General features: G+C 39.1%; 1 protein-coding gene across 1 annotated transcript; it reads left to right on the forward strand.

Annotated features, from left to right (window-relative positions):
- Window positions 1–1,221: 1,221 nt before the first annotated feature.
- BAS1 (Cytochrome P450 superfamily protein) lies at window positions 1,222–3,976 on the forward strand. The gene is made up of 5 exons (XM_078576221.1): window positions 1,222–1,658; window positions 1,920–2,143; window positions 2,231–2,475; window positions 2,540–2,948; window positions 3,011–3,976. Exons 1-5 carry the CDS (start codon window positions 1,355–1,357, stop codon window positions 3,464–3,466), a joined length of 1,638 nt encoding a protein of 545 aa, XP_078432347.1. The 5' UTR covers window positions 1,222–1,354; the 3' UTR covers window positions 3,467–3,976.
- The last annotated feature ends 16,711 nt before the right edge of the window (window positions 3,977–20,687 follow it).

Genomic DNA, 20,687 nt, shown 5'->3' on the forward strand with positions numbered 1-20,687 from the left:
TCTTCCCTCCTCTTCTCCAAACATGGCCGTCCAAACAGGGAGATACGTAGAGAGAGAAATACGTGTAGACAGAGAGAGCTATACATTATAGACACACAGATAGAGACCCATTGAGACACAGAGAGAGAGCCATAGAGAGATATATACATACAATGATATAGAGAGAGGTACATAGAAAGAGAGAGAGGGTTTGAGCGAGAGAAACATAGAGAGAGAGAGAGAGAAAAGGAGAGATTTAGAGAGAGATAAAAAGAGAAAGTTAGAGAGGGAGTGAGAAGGAGAGAGAATGAGACTGATTGAGCTATAGAGGATACAACGAGACTGGAAGAGAGCTATAGAGAGAGATACAAAGAGACTGAGAGAGAGTTATAGAGAGAGATACATTGAGACTGAGAGAGAGCCACAGAGATAGATACATGGATTGTGAGAGAGTGTCATATAGAGAAAGAGAGATAGAGACATAGTGAGAGCCAAAAAGAGAGCTAAATGGAGACACAGAGAGAGAGAACCATCGAGATAGATACGCAGAAAGACAGAGAGATACATAGAAAAAGAAACAGATGCAGAGAGAGAGAGATGCAGAGAGAGAGAGAGAGAGAGGGGATAGTTTATGGGCCGAGGGCCCAGGGGCCCATGAAGGAGGAAAGAGAGAGGGGGGAAGGGGGCCCCGGATGCGGCCAAACCATAACGTAGGATGCGAATAGGGAAGCTAGGCGTGATAGATAGATAATAGACGGCTGGCCCGCCTCATCCCTCTTGCCGCTCGCTAGTTATGTTGTTTCTCATGCTATCTGTCATGTGATGCGATTCATTAGCAACCTTCCAAATCTCGCGCCTTCTTCTCGGCCGTCTCCTTCACCCTCCCCACTTCTCTCGCCCCCCTCCTCCCCCCCCCCGTTGACTTCTTCAGCAGATCACAGCTGGGTTCTTCAATCTTCATCCCCTTCCCCCATCTCTCTCTCCTCCTCCTCCTGAGTTCATCATCCTCATCCTATCGTCACGGTCATTATGAAAACCGTCATCGTCTTCCCTCCTGCTAACGCTATTTTCTCGGCCTCTCTGCCGTCGTAGTTTCCGAGAACGGGGGGTTTCCGAGGGGCTGCCGTCTCTCATAGAAAACTTTGGATACGTCTCCGACCCTCCTCGTTGACCTGTATTGCTTCTGTAGGCGGGCCCTGCGGACCCACCCAGCTCCAGCTCAACCTTTCTATATATACATGCTCCTCTCCTTTCGCTCTATCTCCCTCCCTCTCTCTCTCTCTCTCTCTCTCTCTCTCTCTCTCTCTCTCTCGTGTTCTTTTTTAAAGCCCAAACACCCGGATTTTCACTGCTCCAGAAGAAGAGGGGAGAAGCTATGGAGGCGGAGGAGCCGTCGCAGTGGCGGAGAAGGCTGCTGCCGGTGCTGCTGGCGGGGGCGATCCTGGCCGTCGGATTCCGGCTGCTCGAGCTGCTATGGTGGCGTCCGAGGAGAGTGGAAGGGCATTTCTCCAGGCAAGGAATCAAGGGCCCTCCTTACCGCTTCTTCCTCGGCAACGTCCGCGAGATGGTCAGCCTCATGCTCGACGCCTCCTCCAAGTCCATGCCCATGTCCCCTCCCTTCTCCCACAACATCCTCCCTCGCGTTCTCTCCTTCTACCACCAGTGGAAGAAGCTCTACGGTAAACTCTCTCTTCTTCTTTTTCTTCTTCTTCTTCTTCTAGCTATCGCTTCTCTGTTACCGCCAGGGGGAGGCGCCATGGCTGGTATCTCTCTCTCTTTTCTCTCTCTGGCCATGTGCTCCGTGAGATGCAGAGCAGATTCCTTTAATACCTCCGGCTCCTCTTTATTGTCCCGACGCCGCGCCGGAGTTGCCACTCTCCGCGCGTTCAATGAAGGATGTTGCAGGTGGTAATGGCGGACCCCTTTCTCTTCTGTTGCAGGGCCCAGCTTTCTCCTCTGGTTCGGGCCCACGCCGCGGCTCGCCGTCGCCGACCCGGACCTCATCCGAGAGATCTTCGTCTCCAGATCGGACCTTTTCGAGCGCTACGAGTCTCATCCTCTCGTCCGCCAGCTCGAGGGCGGCGGCCTCGTCAGCCTCCGCGGCGACAGATGGGCTCACCGCCGCCGCGTCATCACTCCCACCTTCCACTTGGACAATCTCAAGGTCTCTCTCTCTCTCTCTCTCTCTATCTATCTCTCTCAATCTCAATCTCTCTCTTTCTATCTCAAGACTCTGTCTTTTGTCGGGCAGCTGTTGATTCCGATGATCGGGCGGAGCGTGGTGGAGATGGTGGACAAGTGGGCGGCGCTGGCGTCGGGGTCCGGCGAGGTGGAGGTTGACGTGTCGGAGTGGTTCCAGTTTGTGGCCGAGGAGGCCCTCACTCGCGCCGCCTTCGGCCAGAGCTACGATGACGGCAAGGCCGTCTTCCGTCTCCAGTCCCAGCAGATGGCCTTCGCTGCCGAAGCCTTCAGCAACGTCCTCATCCCCGGCTACCGGTACTTCCTCTTCTTCTTCTTCTTCTTCTTCTTCGAGCTTCTCTGACGACGGGAGCCGCGGCAGGTTCCTCCCGACGAAGAGAAACACCAACACTTGGAGGCTGGACAAAGAGGTGAAGAAGTCGCTGCTGCAGCTCATCGGCCTACGCGGGAAGGTCGGGGGCGGCGGAGGGGAGAAGGACGGCGGCATTAAGGACATGCTTGGTCTGCTGATGAACGCCAGCGCCGCCGCGAAGACGGCGGCGCCGCCGGGAGACGCCCCCGCGCCGACGGTTATCGCGCTGGAGGATATCGTGGAGGAGTGTAAGACGTTCTTCTTCGCTGGGAAGCAGACCACGTCGAACCTGTTGACTTGGGCCACCGTGCTGCTCGCCATGCACCCCGAGTGGCAGGAGCTCGCGCGGGACGAGGTGCTCCGCCTCTGCGGCTCAAACGAGCTTCCCACCCGCGATAACGTGACCAAGCTCAAGACGGTAAGCCTTGTCTCCGCTCCGCTGCTTAATAAGAAGGCGTTGCTGACTTGTTTATCCGGCAGCTGGGGATGGTGCTGAACGAGACGCTGCGGCTGTACCCGCCGGCGGTGGCGACGCTGCGCACGGCCAAGGTGGACGTCGAGCTGGGCGGCTGCCACGTACCCCGCGGGACGGAGCTAATGATCCCGATCCTGGCCGTCCATCACGATCCGAGGCTGTGGGGGCCCGACGCGGCGCTGTTCAACCCGGGCCGGTTCGAGGGCGGCGTGGCCCGGGCGGCCCGCCACCCCACGGCCTTCATTCCCTTTGGGCTCGGCGCCCGCACCTGCATCGGCCAGAACCTGGCCCTGCTCGAGGCCAAGGTCACTCTCGCCGTGCTTCTCCAGCGCTTCTCCTTCCGCCTCTCTCCTTCCTACGTCCACGCCCCCACCGTGCTCATGTTCCTCTACCCCCAGCACGGCGCCCCCGTTATCTTCTCTCCCTTCCCACACACGGCGGCGCCGCCTTCCCCTTCATGACACCGCCGCCGTCCTCCCCCCCTTCCCTTTTATCTCTCTCTTTCTCTCTCCTTTTCTTTTCCCTACTCTTCTTCCCCTCTCTACAGCGAGAAAGGAGAGGACTTGGTTCACGTGATGAACGGACGAGACTGGTCGAGGCGTCGGCGATGCGGACCACCGGCGGCAAACCATGAGTGAGTGGTCGCACCAGCGGCGAGTATAGAGGCGCCGCGAGACCGTGGCGGCTTCGGCGCCGCTCGTTGCTCTGGGCCATGGTGGACCTCCTTCGCCGAAACCTACCCTCTGCGACGACAAACGCTAGCTTTCGCTTCCATTCAATGAATCAGCCGCTCCTCGTTCTCGTCCGCTATCTCCTCATGTGCCAGCGAGAAGTGTGATCAGAAGTCCCCCCCTTGCCAATCCCAATGATTATTCGGTTATTCGGTCCCCAGGGGCATGTGATATTCATCATTATCTTCCCCCGGGACTAAGGTCCGCCATACCCTGCTGCATCATTTCTTCTTCTTTCTCTCTCACTCTCTCTCTCTCTCTGTGTATAAATTGTCGTACTCTTCTCTGCCAGGCCGGTATGAATGGGCTGTCCCATTTCTCCATTCCTGGCTCGGGTAAATTTCAGGCGTACTCTTTAGGGAATTCGTGAGCAGCGGGTGAGAAAAGCTTATACATCGACCTGCGCGTTAGACAGAAAGAGTAACAGCGCTGATAAGGGAAGAAAACATCACTAAACGTCGCGCTGGCGATGAGCCTGGAAAAACATACAGAGAACCTGGATGGCGAAATTTAGATAGTTACGCGGTTATGGAAGGAACCATAACATCAAAGATGCTTTCAATTCCAAACACGGCGAGCTGCTCTGACAGAGCAGCCCAGATGCGTGAGCTCTACTCATCTGCCCAGCAATAGATTCTCCTCAGGTCAAATTCTTGATGACCGGTGCGCCGTTTCCCTAGGCTGGCAAATTCAATGCGCCTTTTGAAGGCCAAATTGACGACGACGGCGACGAAATAAGAGCCGAAAAACATCAAGTCGTAGATCAGTCTTAACGGGTAGTCTCGAGTTGTCATTCTCTGTAGAGCTGCAAGGAAAGAACTCGACTATCTACAACACCCGTCAGGCCGCAAATTATGCAGCTTTCAACAAAGAGGTTCCCTCTAACGACAACAAATCAATGAAAAAAAACCCGTTTCTTTCTGGTTGAAGGCGAAGTAGACTGCCTCTCTCTGTACAAGAAGCGTTACCGAGGTAAATGGGTTTGCCAAATGTGTCGCCGTTCTCTCCCTTCCTCCTGTCACCGCTGACACCACTTCATGCCAATCGCCCCGTTTGCAGTCCGCGAATGAAAGAACGCAGTCCCACCTTGTACCCTTATCATTAGTGCAGTACTGAACTTCACCTCTCTCTCACTCTTTCTAATCCTTTCCCATCTCCTTACAACCGCGCTTAACTCCCCCTAAAATATATACTTTGAAGGGCAAGAGATACTCGATCTTCACCGGCGGATAGTGCTTATTTTATGTTCCCTCGGTGATTGGGCTAATACAACAAGGTGGGCCGGCGTCGTGTTCAACGACGGAGGGCGCTTCGGACCACCTTCACGATCTCGAACCACACCCGTGAAGTACTCCTTGTCTTCTTGCGCGGTCCTTGCGCTCAAGTAGCGATACCCATGCTTATTATCATACTGGAACGCTCTTCTCGTGCCGTTGCAGTGTCTCTTCTTTAACTTACCTCCTCACCCCTCATATATTTTTATTACAACCCCTCGAAGCGTCCTCCCCTCATGCAGCTATGTCGAAAGCTGTCTTTGGCATTGTTTCTTTGTTTGCATGCGTGTACGTTGATGTATCTGAACTTACTATGACAGCGTAAACTGTCGCACAAGCTTCTTGGATCTTACAATACCTCGCTCTGGCTTCTGCAAAGTTAGACGTTTTTTCTATGGGCCAGAGACCTGGAAGACCAGGTGAGATGCTCGCGTCTTGATGTAAGCAATTGTATTTTATTAACGAGGAGTCCATTCACAGTGCTTCTCTAACGTCATCGTTCTTCACCTCGTGCAGTCACCATCCTTGGTGAGGTGATAATGCCCCATACAAGTGGGTGTTAGACAGTGTCATAACTAACAGTCTCCAGCTTGACCTTATCTAAAATGTCATTATAGTGGATACACATGCAATACGGCCAAATTATAGGGGTAATGAATGCATTCAGCATTTGTTCATAAAGTCTCCTTTAAGTATTAGTCAGAGCAGTGGTATGTCTTCAAGGCGTATGCCCCGACCATACACTAATTACTTAAATTTGACGTTAAATATAAAAAAATATAGGATGTTGGATGAACTTACAGGGTCGCTATTATAGTTTGAGTTCTTTCTCGACGTTTGCCCAAAGCAAATCGTGGTACATAAAGAATAGGAATCAGAGAAACAAGGCGATATCACATAAATATACTTGTCTCATTATGAGCAACCTCAATGCACAGGACAAGGAGACTAGTAAAACACACCCTAAACACGTCTGGTCGCAATAAGTTATAGGTAGAACGACCAAGTTAGTCACTTTAGAATACATTAATTCTTATGGGCTTATAGACACTGATACATCTCTAATGCTCTCTTTAGGAACTAAAAACTTCACCACACTGTGCTTCGAAGCTCCTGACCTCTTATTATTATTGGAAAATCTTACGATAGCTTCATTATCACAATTAATCAGTATGAGCTCCATTCATTACACTCTTAAATGTGAAGCAGAATTCTTCGACTTATGACTAACAAAAATACTTGGAAATAAGTCATGCGCTTATCTTCCATTGTAGATGATGCGTTCAAATTATACTTGGGCATTAGACCAATATAACTTCCCAAGTAAGTACATATTGTGATACGAATCTTCCTAAAGGTTACAAGAGACGAAATAAGTCCATATTGACTATTACAGACGACAGTTATGACAGTTATTCACAGAAATCGTTGGAATCTTATTGGGTATCAAAACAGCTCAACAACACAACTGAAGTACCTGAAGAAGCACATCCAACTAAGGCATCCTTTCATGAAGAATCCAAGGGTGGCATCCAACAGACATCACCCTTGGATATGTTCGAAGAAGCAAATGAAGAATAACTGCTTAAATTGTGTGGTATAAATGTGTAAGTTATGTATGTATGAATTAGGAAAAGAAACTCTCAAGAAGAAGTGGGAGAATTTCCTAAGGCTCTTAAGGTATCCCTAAGAGAGGAGGGGGGGGGGGGGGGGCCAGCCTTCGCCTTGTGAGTTAACCTTGTAATTACTAACTTGTGGTACTTGTAAACAAGAGTGATAATATATTGTTTTATCTACTTCTTCTATTCTGAGATTGTACCATCAGAGAAGACTGTATCATATTGATATTGATCTTCTCGTATCCAAACATGTAAACGAGTCTGAGTCAGGAAATTACAAAATTTCTAGGCGAGTCGTCTTTTTTTTATAAGCAGGACATCTACAATCCTTTTCCAGTAGCATGGAACCTTCTTAGGTGCCTACTGATGTAAAAGGCTGCTATCACGTTGGCGTTTGCTTCGATACCATAAGAATAAGAGTAGGTTAGGTGGAGTAGATATATTATTGCTCACCTATACCATCGAGATTAAGCTTCACCTTATATACCTACTTTAACCTAATCCTTTCTTTGTCTACGGACAAGTCAATAATTTCTCAGATTTGGCATGATCCATCTACACAAGTTCTTCCCATATATCTTATAACAAATGATCAGAGTCTTACAACTTTCGGCTGATAGAAAGTAATAGGGTCGTTTTCCTTTCCCCTTATCTTCATGCATTTGTATACCAGTTTATATAACACAATTTCTGGTGTTCTCTGCCGACTGACATATTAAGTTAACTTCTAGACATTGACACATATTTTCATGTCAATAATGTTGCTTTTATGGTTGTGCTTTTAGTTAATCTTGAGTTTTCATAAGTATAACATGATGATATTTATATCTATAATATTTCTCCTTTCAACAAAATCACTAATGTTGGTATTTTATATTATAGTATATTTAAAAGTTATGTCATGTCCATTAATTATAGACTTGTTTTCAAACAGCCTTGCCATATCCTTTCATCGTTGTATCAACTGTCATGCTTCCCTGCCCTATCAGAATGAAGTGATTCAGTAGACTCACTCAATTGCTTTTGTAAGTTTGTTATAGAATACTTAAACATCATAAAGACATCATCTTTTCATAGATAAGCTAGAGAAATATTTATGCTGAGAATTCATCAATGACGGCGGTGCATTTATTGTGAATTATGAAGTAAGGGTTAAAAATTCTAAATACAACACAATGAATCAAGTCCAGTAGATTTTAGTACTTAAATGAAATGCACCCAGTGTCTAGACAGTAAAATCAACATACTCATGTAATTTTGTAAATTGTAATAACAAAAACTCTCACTTTCATTAATCATTACAAATATCTATTGAACTTTATGTCTCCACATTCCCTAACAAACTGTTTGAATCATGTGCAATTTATTTCCATTCATTCAGTAACGCAAAAAATTGGGCTGATTCAATTGAATCACTCTTGCACTCTTGAATTTTAATTATATCTGTATGATATTTTAGAAATATAGGTATTTCCCTCATTAAAAATATACCCCATAATACTTAAAATGGGTCCATAATTATTGCTGACTAATTTTGTTATAAAAATATATTTATCTCAATAAATAAATAAAAAATACACTTCTCTGATGTGTATGGGGTGGTCTCAAACAAACTCTACAGGTAAATGCATTCTACAATGAGATTTAAAAATATATCACTTTATGTTAGAGGTTGCCTTTTAAAAAACATTAAAGGTGATTGAGATATGCTCCATGACCCTAGGTCATGTGAGTCACAAAAGTTAGCTTTGTTTTTAACCTTGATGACCTCATTTATCACCGATATTTAAGTTAATTGATAGAAAATTATAAACCTTTACTCATAAAATAATTTCTTTAGTTAATGATGAAAAAGGGTCATCTTCACAGGAAACATATATCAGGGTTTAAAAACTCTTTGAATGATTACTCAAAAAGGATGAGAGGAGATATGTATAAAATAGAGGATTGTAATGTCATGAATACGAGGTGGTGAAAGGGAGATAATACTTATTTAATAAGGATGATATGAATAATAGTATGTGCACTAGGCAGGATAAAGTGGATATATGGATATATAAAAATGGAAATGATAAAATGCGATAGATGAAGGTGTGAAGTGATGATGAAAGGAGAAGATAAATATGAAGATCTGATGATGAGATGGGAGAATGGATGTGAGTCAATGTGGATGAATGATGATGAAATAGAATGGTGGAAGAAGAAATGATGATGATCTAACCAATGGATGTGATGGAAGAATAGATAGGAGGTTGTGAGATGAAGAAGATGATGGACTAGAGGATTTAGGGTTTTTATATGAGATGAAGGTGATGAGATTGAGATCACAGATCAATATGTTAGGGTGAGATGATGGAAGATAGTGATTAGAATGAGATGATGATGAAAATAAGGTTGTAAGACTAACCTTAGACCCCTATGTTCCGCCAGGATCAAGGCAATTTTTTGATATAGATCAGCCTCTCCACTTCTCTGTTAATCTTCCCCAATCACTCAAAAACCCAAGAACACCTTGATGGCCATTCAAAACCCTCACTCAGGAGGAAGTGATCTCAAAGATTTTTTTGACAAAAATCCGAAGCTCTACTCATAATTTCATCCCACAAATCCTTATGGGTCGTGAGATATCGTGATTTGAATTTGGATCGTATTCAACCCTTTGATTTTATCTATCCTAAAATTTCAGAAAAGTCAAAGAGCCATTAAATATTTCCCAAAAATAGATATTAATACATAAAAATATTAGAAATATATATTTTGTATTAAAAAAATGATAGCACTTCAAGTTTAAAATTTCAGAAGAAACTATACTCGGACAAAAAAATTATGTTCTTTCAGAATTTGACGTCAGGAAAATCTTTAAAAATACTTAAAATTCTTAATATCATTCTAAAAATAAAATTTAATCATTTTATGATTGATAACATGCATATATAATAAATTTCATACAAATAAACATGTAAATATGGTCATATTAACCTACTAAAGTGCGTGTTATCAAACATCTGAAAATTCATATGTATTAAACCTCTAAATATAAATCATACATTATTATGATATGTTTATAGATTCTTCATTTTTGTGTATAGTGAGGCTAAACAATATTTGTATTAAACCTCTAGACTTGGCCTTTTACTTTCAACAACCATGCACAGCTAAATATTCAGATGATTAAAAATATAGAGAAACTATATCCCGAAAATCCTTTGGCATGTGTACAAATCAACTAGGGTGGGAACAATGAATTCAACTAGGGACCTTTTTTGCATAATGTAACTTTATATTTTCTTCAGTATCCTGAGTAGAAGTATTGGTCATGGGTTTTTAGAAGCATGTGTACAAATCTATATAAATAATCTAGAAGATAAGTGTTTCCTTCCATGAATAAAAATTATCTATCCACTAAACATGATGACGTTATTGTAATAATGAAATATTGAATAAGCATTTATATTGAATCAGAATTTTTCCATGCATGTTTTTTTCAAATAGCTCATTATAAATTTTCCAAAACAATATTGAATAAATTTTTATTTATATGAATTAATTTACGAGTCAAATTTTGTTTTAATGCACTCACTGGATTCAGCCATCCCCTCAACCCAACTATTTTCCTTTGTATTTAATTTATTCATTATATCATGAGATATTTATTTTTTATTCAAAAAATATTTTTCCTGTTGTATTTTTCCTTTGTAATGATAGAGTTATCTAGTTGATTGGATGATTTAGACATTAGTTAAATAAGTGATTCCTGCTTTCTTAAAGAGTAAGAAAATGCTTATTTTTTATGTTTTTATAAAAAATACTTTTGAAAATCCCATTATTTTGATGGAAGGCATGTGATCCAACTTTATGTTTCACAAATTGTTGAGGTTTATTAATCAAAGTTATATCCATTACGTTTCATGAATAGATATTATAATAAGTTGAAGGATACCACACATGAATTAATTATGATGATATTATACAATTACTCATATGTAAACATTTGTATTCGTTGGATATTCAAGTGCACTATAATACCAAAAAAGAAGGGCATTTTATACTCCTTGTATGATCAGGTTGGTTAATATTGTTATAATTTGTTTATGACTATGTAGGATAGTTGACCTCTTAGGAATAGAGGTCAAGTAATTCGTCCATATTAATCTGGTTGATATTGTACCTTTCTGTCAACCAGATTGATTCATGTCATAGTTGTGTAAGTATTTGTTAGCATCTAAGATACCAATACCATCTTCTGGATGGACAAACCTAGCCCCTAATCGCAGTAGTCTAATAGGTTGAATAATAATAAGGTCACAATGGAGTTTGCACAATCAAGATGGGATTGCCTGACCTCAATATGATAAGGGACAAACTCAAGGATGAAGGTGAGATTAAGTATTTGGACAATTGGAAAGATATGATCTATAAATGCACAAATCCTTACTAGGACGACCAATTAAGATATGATAGTTAAGTATGCCTTAAGTCTTTTTAAAAGTTTCACATAGTTGAAGAATTATATATACACAAGAATTGATAAAAGGCGGTCTGTGAAGGGGTTGATTAAATACTTTGTACCTTATGGAACATAGAGTAGCTTTGCACCTCTCATGTTGTTAAATTGGCCTTTCAAGAAGGTTAAAGTGGTCAAGAATAATAATCTATAAATGATATATAGGGAAGTAATTGTGCCAATGTAAGGAGTTATTGGCATTAACAAATATTAACTAGACTGGAGGGTCACATGCAAGGTTCATTGCACGTTGGGTCTCACATGAATAAACTGTAAAGTGTCATGGTTTCTCATAAAAAATGGTTAATTATAAAGGTGAGAAGATAATACGATCCTCCTAGATCTATTGTGGCATTGGTCGAGAAGAATGCAATGCTGTCTGATGTGTTGAGGACCGTGGATATACAAGTTGTTTAAACATTTTATTTTATTCACTTCTCTAGCATTATATGATTTCAGATGTTTAGTGTGCCCAAATCCAATAGTATCATTGTAATATTGGTATTACAAATCCTTTCTATCTATAATTTAAAATTTAACTATCATGTGATATTTTTATCTTCTAATTTTTAATTTAAATATATTTCTGTTAGTTTCTATGCCTAAGTATTAACCCAAGGATGATGCTTGAATTAGGTTTATATTTATTTATTTTATCTTTCATGTAACTTATGAATGTTAAATTAATTGGAGTTATATTTTCTCATTGATAAACTCAAAATGGGGGTAAAAATTATGTTGTTGTGAAATTGAGTTATAATAATATTCATAAACCTATACCTGTAAGCAATTTAATTACCTAGTGACGAGTAAAGGACATCTCCACAGGGAATGTATGTTAGGGAAAGAACAATCTCAATTGGGTGAAGCCACAAAGATGAGAAGAGTTACATTTATCATACACAGTAGTGAAAGTATGATGAGAGTGATTGCGATGGTGATAGTGACGATGTCAGTATCATGTTAGTACTAGTATTAAAAGGTATATTAAGGCAAGAGGATGAAGGTAGACGTTAGTGGTAGCATGAAATGAGATTGTGAGATGAGATGGAACTGAACGGTAAGATGAGAGATAGCTAATTAGGGTTTAAGATGGACAAGAATGGAGACAAGAGATGGGATCATGGCACTGGCATGGTAGCGGCATGGTAGGTAGTGGATATGGTGAATGAGGTAGTGATATTGATATTGGATGATGATTAAAGTAAAGGGGTGGTAATGTATGTTGGCTTAAATGGGAAAGATAGAGGTAGGTGACGTCATCATCCCGGTTAAGGAAAAACTGGAAATGAAGTTAGATGAGGATGGATAGGGAAGATGATGGGTGAAAATGGATGTGGATGAGTGACAGTGGTGGATGAAGATGATGGATGATGAAGATAGTTAATTACCTATGCGTGTTGAAGAAAATTCACTGTAAGGCAAAAGGCTAACCTTAGATCCTTATATTCCACTGGGATCAAGGCATCTTTTTATTGCAGATCAAACTCCCCACTTCTATGTTGAACCTATCCAAGCACTAGAGATACCAAGGAACACTTGATGGACCTTTAAAACTTCACTTTCTTTCAATCTGCCTCTCTAGAAGGAAGGAAGTTAGCTTAAAGATATTTTTTACAAAGACTGCGCGTTCAATTTATAAATCCAGCCATATGGATGGATAGAGGACCAAAAGACGAAGCTTCCCTTAAATTTCAGCTCAATCTGAGTTTTGGATAGTTGGATATCAAGCCTGGAAGTTGGATGATTCCTAGCTATTGATTTAATTTAAATATTTCTCTCTCCTCATCCTCACCAGTGCCGTCATGTCGTTCAGTTAGGGTTTTGTCTTGTCTGAGCGTTAAATGTGATGATTAGAAGAGATTCTACCTCACCATCTGTAATCGATGGCTCTCGTCTCAACACCTGGTACCCTATAGAAAAGACAAAAAAGGAGAATAATAACATAGTATTTGAATATATTACTTCATAATAGAAGAATAACATGTTGACGTCAGCGACTCTTCTTTGATTATCCAATGAGAAGACTCCAAATAGGCATCACATGTACACGTGGCGCCACGTGTCATATCACAACTCCACAACGCTGTAATGTTTAACAATTCCAATGAGAGAAGGAAAAGAAAAAGTAATCATTTTTTAATCTTTTTCACCTCTGGCCATAAACACATTTATTGCAAAAAAAGAACCTGCTTTTTTTTATTGGTCCACGTCACCTGCACCAGGAGAAGTAAAAGGTAATTCTGTTAGCATTGAATGCAATTATGGCATAGCTATATGCGATGGCATAACATGTTAGCTGAATGATTGACTAACACCAATCATTAAAGCAGGTTACTGATTGGCTGTCGCTAATCATTATGGCTAACTCTGGTTCCTCACCAATAGAAGAATCAAACGACGTCACATGCCGTCACAAAATAAACGACTTTAAATAAGTTCTAAATTCATATTTAGTAAACTAAATGCCCAAAAATACAAATAAATATATATTTCAACTTATAAAAATCATATCTTTACCAATTTAATGTCAAAAAATTCCAGAAAAATGTATTCTGACTCATAAATGTATATTCTTTCGGAATTTGATGTCTGAAAAATCCAAAAAATACATATAAAGTCTGAAACTTCATAATTTCATTATAATTATTTTTTTTCTATTTTAAGCTTGATAACATGCATATATAATTAATTTAATGCAAATAAACATGTAAATAGGGTAATGTTAAGTTAATAAAAATGCATGTTATCACTCATCTACAAGATGAGGTAGAGGGGAAGGATTGATTGGTACTTTTATCCAGGTATTGGGATAAGATTAAATAGTGTACATTTGATGATATCTTTACCTCCTCCACTCAGGCCTCAATAATTTTTAGCAGAGTATTGTCTTCCCACTTCCTCAGTCCCGAGAAGCTTTCTCGTATACATGAAAATAATGAACCTCATTTACGCACAAAGTTAATGAATATGCAGCTTTTTTCTTTGTTATATATATCTAATCATCTCTGAATTTGAAGCGATTCTATTCTTCCATTTCACTTTAAAATTACTCTCAAAGTTAATGCAAATTTATTAAATAACATTGACATTAAAAAATTCTAGTATCTAGATGTAAATAATGAATCACCCAACATAATGTCTTACATTTCACCTAGGGCTTGACAGTCTCAATCCTGGTCCTAATTTTTAGCACATACTTAGACCTTACCTATGTTTTGTTTAGGTTCAGTCAGGCCTGGTTCAGTTTTGCCTTGGAAAGGTTTCCTACCTAATGTCATAGTCACATTAGAACAATCAAATACACATGTTTGACATGGATTTCCAGAATGCGGAATAATGTCTTAAAAAAATCTATAAAATTCATATTGGAAAACCAAAAATCCCATTATAAGGGTTCCACTACAGGTGACATGTGTTATTGCACACTGGATTATTGCACCACACCTAATAAGACATTTCTGAAGCATCACCTATCTGCTTTAACCTGAAAGAAGAATAGAAACACATCATGATTAGAAATACAAAGATACACATTTTTTGTGGACACAGAAAAATCATTACAATTTTTAAAATCTTTGCTGTCCTCTACTTCAGTTTCCTCCACTTAAGCATCATCCTCTTCCTATTCCTCATCCTTATAATCCCAGGATTTCAATGACTTCATTATATATATTTATTGTTCTTATAGTCCTCTTTTAAAAGTGTTGATCCCTTGTCATGTAGAAATGCTCACTCTGATGGAGATTTGAGAAGAGGAACTATTTTGTGGATGCAATTCATCATGAGGAGTTTTTAAGACCCAACTTCATTCTACAATTTAAATGAGTCATCATAATGACCAGTGCAATTTTCTATTAAGAAGTCATCCACTTCATCTCTAGCACATGTTTGGATTGCACTTGTGCTTGTTTTCTCCACCCACATTAGTTTAATCATTATTTTTGAGCGCTTAGTAGTTGTAGATGATGGAATGCAATAACCTGTAGGTTGGTTGAAGCTGAATACATGGATCATATCTGCTATTTCTCGATTCCTCACATGAGTAATATTTACATATTTGAGTCTTCCTCTAAACATGTCCACATGATCTTTACCATGTCAAATATCCTCATCTTCATCTCCGTGAGCCTTGTTATTAATACACCATTGTCGTTATGATGATTTGGTTTTATCAAGAGGGTACGACATCCAAGGAGAGAATGAAAAAGAAGTATATGCAATTTAAGAACTCTTGCATATGTGAATCTCATTTAGGGTTCTCTTAATTTTTATTAAAATGATTTATTCATAAAAAAATCCTAAACTTTAATTATACCTTCCAAAGTCTAATAAAACCTTTGTGTGACTGTCTAGGCTCATGTATCAGTTGAGTTCATAACTCTGATGACTTGATAACTTTCATGGGCCATCCTTAGTAATCAAATATATCAACATATGGATTACTTAGTCAAATATTAATTTAACCCAATCGATAGGCTGAGTTGCTAGCCCATGGGATGCCATGTTAGACCTAGTACTCTAGAAGACATAAAGATCTACTTACACACCGTGACATGAATCAACCAATTGATATCTAGGAACAATACCATTCAGAGATTTGCACAAATCAATTTAATGAACGATATTTGTGTCTATTATCTGTCTTTACTATATCCACACTACTGGCTTACCATACACATCATATGGATTGGATCAGGATATTTGATATCCTTCTATAGAGTCATTTGCATAAGAATATCTGGAACATATATTTAAAGACTAGTGATCTTTGTATCATGATCCTATCACAATGGAATTCGTTATAGTTTGTATTTATACAATTCTTTTTAAGAATTACACATGGATTACTTGACTATATTGTATCCATGAATAGTAATGAGATGTGGAATGTGGGATCCGTTCAGTAGCCATATATATATATTTATTAGCAGGACACCTTACGTAAGAAAATTATGATATTCCATTCCCAAATCATGGAATAATGTACGAGAGTGGTGAACTCTTTATGGCAAAGATCCTATACTAATGATAAAGTTCAAAGTTGTTATAGAACTCCTCTAGCTCAAAGTTTAATGTTACAGGCATGAAGATTTATTCATCATTGACCTTATAAATTGAGCTTGTCATTGAGTAGCTCCTTAGTTAACTAGCTCCTTCAATCTTCGTTGTGTAGGTAAGGTTAGAATATGTGACGTGGTTGGTGCTTGACACATATTATGTGTCAAGATCAATTTTAACTCATTCTATTAAGACTCATACTATTTTGACTCTTACAAATATGGCTCATATTATTTTGACTCTTACTATTATGAGAGTCAAAATAGTAACTAAATAATTAAATGAAGCCTTAGATAACTAGCTCCTTCAAGCCTCATTGTGTTGGTAAGCTTAGAATAAGTGCCATGCTTGGTGCTTGACATTGGTCTACAAATACAGTGCCTCTTGCCTTTCATTTACTTTTCTAAGGTTGCAACCATGGCTTTATTATTTCTATAATAATTATTTTCATTGTTGGGATAACAAGCACGTAACACACAAAAATTATTACTTATTTTGTGTGTGAGACTAAAATCCTTTAATATAGCATGAAATACCTCCCATCAAGTTTAATCCTTTATGAAAACTAATTAATTGATGAACACCCAGAACTCATTCAAAATTATACATGCTTCATCAATGCACTATATACTAATTGCAAGTATCTTAACATAGTTTTTAAGGTGGACCAAGTATCCGTCATGAGTGTCAATTTTTTAGCTGGCTTGAGCAACTCTTTCAAATTGTCATAGAGTCTTCCTAGTCGGAAAATATGCATCATCACATTGTGCATAAATACTAATTTGTTTGAAAATTTTGGATGGTCAATAAGCAAAAAAGGCATATCTCATCATTTAAAAAATCACAATGATGCCCACAAAAATTGATTTTGTTTCCTCCAGGTTCTGCATAGACATTTCACACTCTTCAGAAAATAACCTGAGATAGATTTCATGCCACTAAAAGGCTTTAAATCCCAATGTTTATTGTTATGGTGTGCTTTCAAGTTCTTCCATAAATTTTATGTTCTCCTGATATTGCATTTATAATCACCATCACTGTTTTTGGTATATTACTTCAGGACATGTAATATTATGCGTTTATATGGATATAAGCCTTGGTGTTTGATAAACTAAACTAAAAAGAGAAGGGATGGATCTAACCTAATATATGTGTTACATATAGAAATAGTTCTTTCCATATGTTGTGATATTCTTTCAAGACCAGGGTGACTTTCTGATGCAGGAAAGCCTGATGCAGGATGACTAGGACTGAGGTGGATAGGACAGACTAAGGTCAACTAAGGATGGATAAAACAAAACACAAATAAACATAATCAATTTCAAACAATTAAATTCGGCGAAAATGTTGATGGTGCAGCCCCTTTCTTCAATCGAGGGCGAGAGGAATTTCCTACAACAACCTCGGTAAAAACAAAGATCCAAATCCAATATCCAGAATGGTCGATTACACGAAGACGCAAAACTAGTCTACTAAGTCCGACGACGGTGAAAAAACACACGAGAAAACACTAGAAGAAATAATGCAGATCACCAAAGAGGGAAGAGTTGACCTTTAACAGTGGCATAGTGCGATGGGGCGATGGGGGAAGTTGTCGAAGCATTCGATGATGGGAGTGGATCACGTGCATTTTGACAGGGTGGATGCAGATCCAACTGCGCTGTTAGTTGGTGGGGGGGGGGTCAAGGGGGAAGTTGCCCCCTTGTGGGGTTCAAGGCAGCACCCCAAAATCTAAATGCTAAACATAGTGCACAAATACTGGTGTCACACACTCTTGGCAAAGTGCCGGAAGTAGACCAAGCGGTCGGCGACACATGGGCAGTGGTGCACAGCGGGCACACGAGCGGGCGCTACACACGGTGGCCATGCAGAAGACTTTGTGGTGTGCGATGGTGCAGACAGCACTTGGAGGCAGTGACGGCGTGTGCAATGTGAGACGATGCTTAAACGATAAGGCAGCGGGTGAGACAGGCTTCTTCCTCTCAACGGCGACGGCGGCAACAATCGGCAACAACATCGGTAGAGAGGAGGCTTAGGGCAATCTTTGAAAAGAAAGATTCAATTCCAAAAATCACCAATGATCCATTACAGCATTGGCCTATTTATAGGCCTTGGAGGAAAGAGAAAATAACTAGAAAATTCAAACAATTTTCAGAAATCAAATCTGATTGTAAATGAAACTCAGATCCCAGTTCTGAGGTTGACAATGTCGACGTGTCATGACACGGGTCATCTCCTCCTGCTATGGTGGTGTCACGTCCGATGATGGGGCATGGTCTGTGCACCACCAAAGCCTCTCCACTTCAATTGATCTTCTCCAAGAACTCCAAGCACCAAGGGACACTTAATGAATCTTGAAAATCTCACATTGTTTCAGTCAGTCCCTCAAACGAATAAGCGAGTTCAGTTCAATCAGAGGCTCCTCTGATAGATCCAACAAAGAGAAGAGAACGACTAGGATGCCCTTAAAATTTCAGCTCAATCAGCCTTCTAGATTATTTGATATGAAGCTGTGAAGTTGGAGAAACCGTGGCTGTTGATTTAATATAAGTATCTCACTTTCCTCATCCTCTCAGTTGCCACCTGTTGCCTCAAGGATTATTCCTTAACCTATCAGAAATTCAATCCAATAATTGGCTTATATTTTTACCCATCATTCTCGATCGATGTCTCACAGCACCCCACATGTTGGTACACAAAAAGACAACAAAGAATAAAACCAAACAATTAATAAAAGCATTTTACATGACGACCCATCAATTTGCACCACAATTTAACTAATAATCTTTCCTCTAGTGCCCTGTGGACACTTTCATACCACTTACACATCTGGGCAACATGTGTATATGTGGATGAATTCTCCACATGCCATGTGTTGGGCGGTGACATTTTAATCTCACTTTTCCTTGGCTTGAACATTGCATTTATTTCTGAAATAAGTTTGATATTTTTTTGATTGGGCCAAGTCATCGTTATGAATAAAAAATAAAGGTTTTTGTGTCAATCATTGGCTGTTATGGCATCCCAGTTTGGAATGATTAGCTGCATTAATCATTGCAGAATTATTGATTCATTGTCATTAGAGAAAACCAATAGTTCTGTGGCATGGCTGTGATTAAAACCAAAAAACCATTACTTAATTATATTTAATTAAAACTAAGTAAAAAATATATAATATATATTTTCAAACTTAGAAAATTGATATCTTTATGAATTTACTGTAAATTTTTTTTCAAAATTATATTATGACTCCAGAAATGATTTTCCTTTAGAATATGATGTTGGAAAAACAAATTCAAAAAATACCATTGAATCCAAATATTCAAAACATAATTCTAAAAATAAAGTTAACCATGTTAAGCGTGCTAACATGCATATCTGATCATTTTAAGGTGAATAAACATATAAATGTAGTAGCATTAACCAAGTATTTGGAGAGTTATTAGTGTCATCTTGCTACATAACATACCTAGTCTATGACACATTAGTTGGCGTGTAAAGTACATGGTCTTAGCCTAACTCCATTGATCGTATTCTGATTAGAGCTGGAAAGATGATACAAATATTTCAAGAAAAGAATTTGTTGCTTATGCTTGAAAAAGGAGGGACAAATAAATCCATAAATATGTGCTAAATACCTAAAATAAAAAATATATGATTACATTGAGTTGTAGAAATGAATTTTCATTTTTCCTTACAAAGACAATAATAATGATGTTTTTGTCATCATCATCTTGGTGAGGATGAAAGAAGATAATGATGATTATTTGATCGTCGTCACTGTCCTCTCACTAACATCATCTTGATGATGAGCTACCATTTTTATGTTCTTATAATGCTATTATGGTTGTCATTATATGCATCTCAGGTGACGATGAGAATTTATTCATCATTTCCCATCATTTCACCAAGTTAAACAAATGGATGATATGCAAATGTTAAAGTCCAATGCAATCTCCCCAAACCATAATCAATTTTATAAAATTGTAATATTAAATCTAGAACCTAATGTTCTAAAATGGTAAAAAGTTAAATAGCTATCACAAAATAACTACTTTGATGTCCATGATGCTAGTGGAGTAAGTCAAAATATTTTATTGAAAGAAATACAATTTAAGGTAGGATAATTGTACATTATGTAAACAAATATTTATAACATCAATTTATAATATATATTCATATTGTAGGGAAATAAATAATATATAACTAGTATAACTTTAAATTATAATTATGAGCAACAACTGCCATTGAACTTCATCATAATAATAATTCAGCTCTTCAATATCTTTCCTCAAAGATGGTACCAATTCACTTAATCTATATATCCTACTTTATTTCTTTTAAGTGTAATATTATTTGGATGATTGTGAACACATTTATTTTTTATCTCAGGTCATGATGACGCCTTTTAAGCTTATTCAGGTTACTACCATTTATAAAGATGATTATATTTACTTATATATTTGATCTTTAAAAATTAAAACATCATACTA

Source organism: Wolffia australiana, chromosome 5 (assembly GCF_029677425.1).
Source record: "Wolffia australiana isolate 7733 chromosome 5, ASM2967742v1".
In the NCBI taxonomy this organism is placed as follows: Eukaryota; Viridiplantae; Streptophyta; class Magnoliopsida; order Alismatales; family Araceae; genus Wolffia; species Wolffia australiana.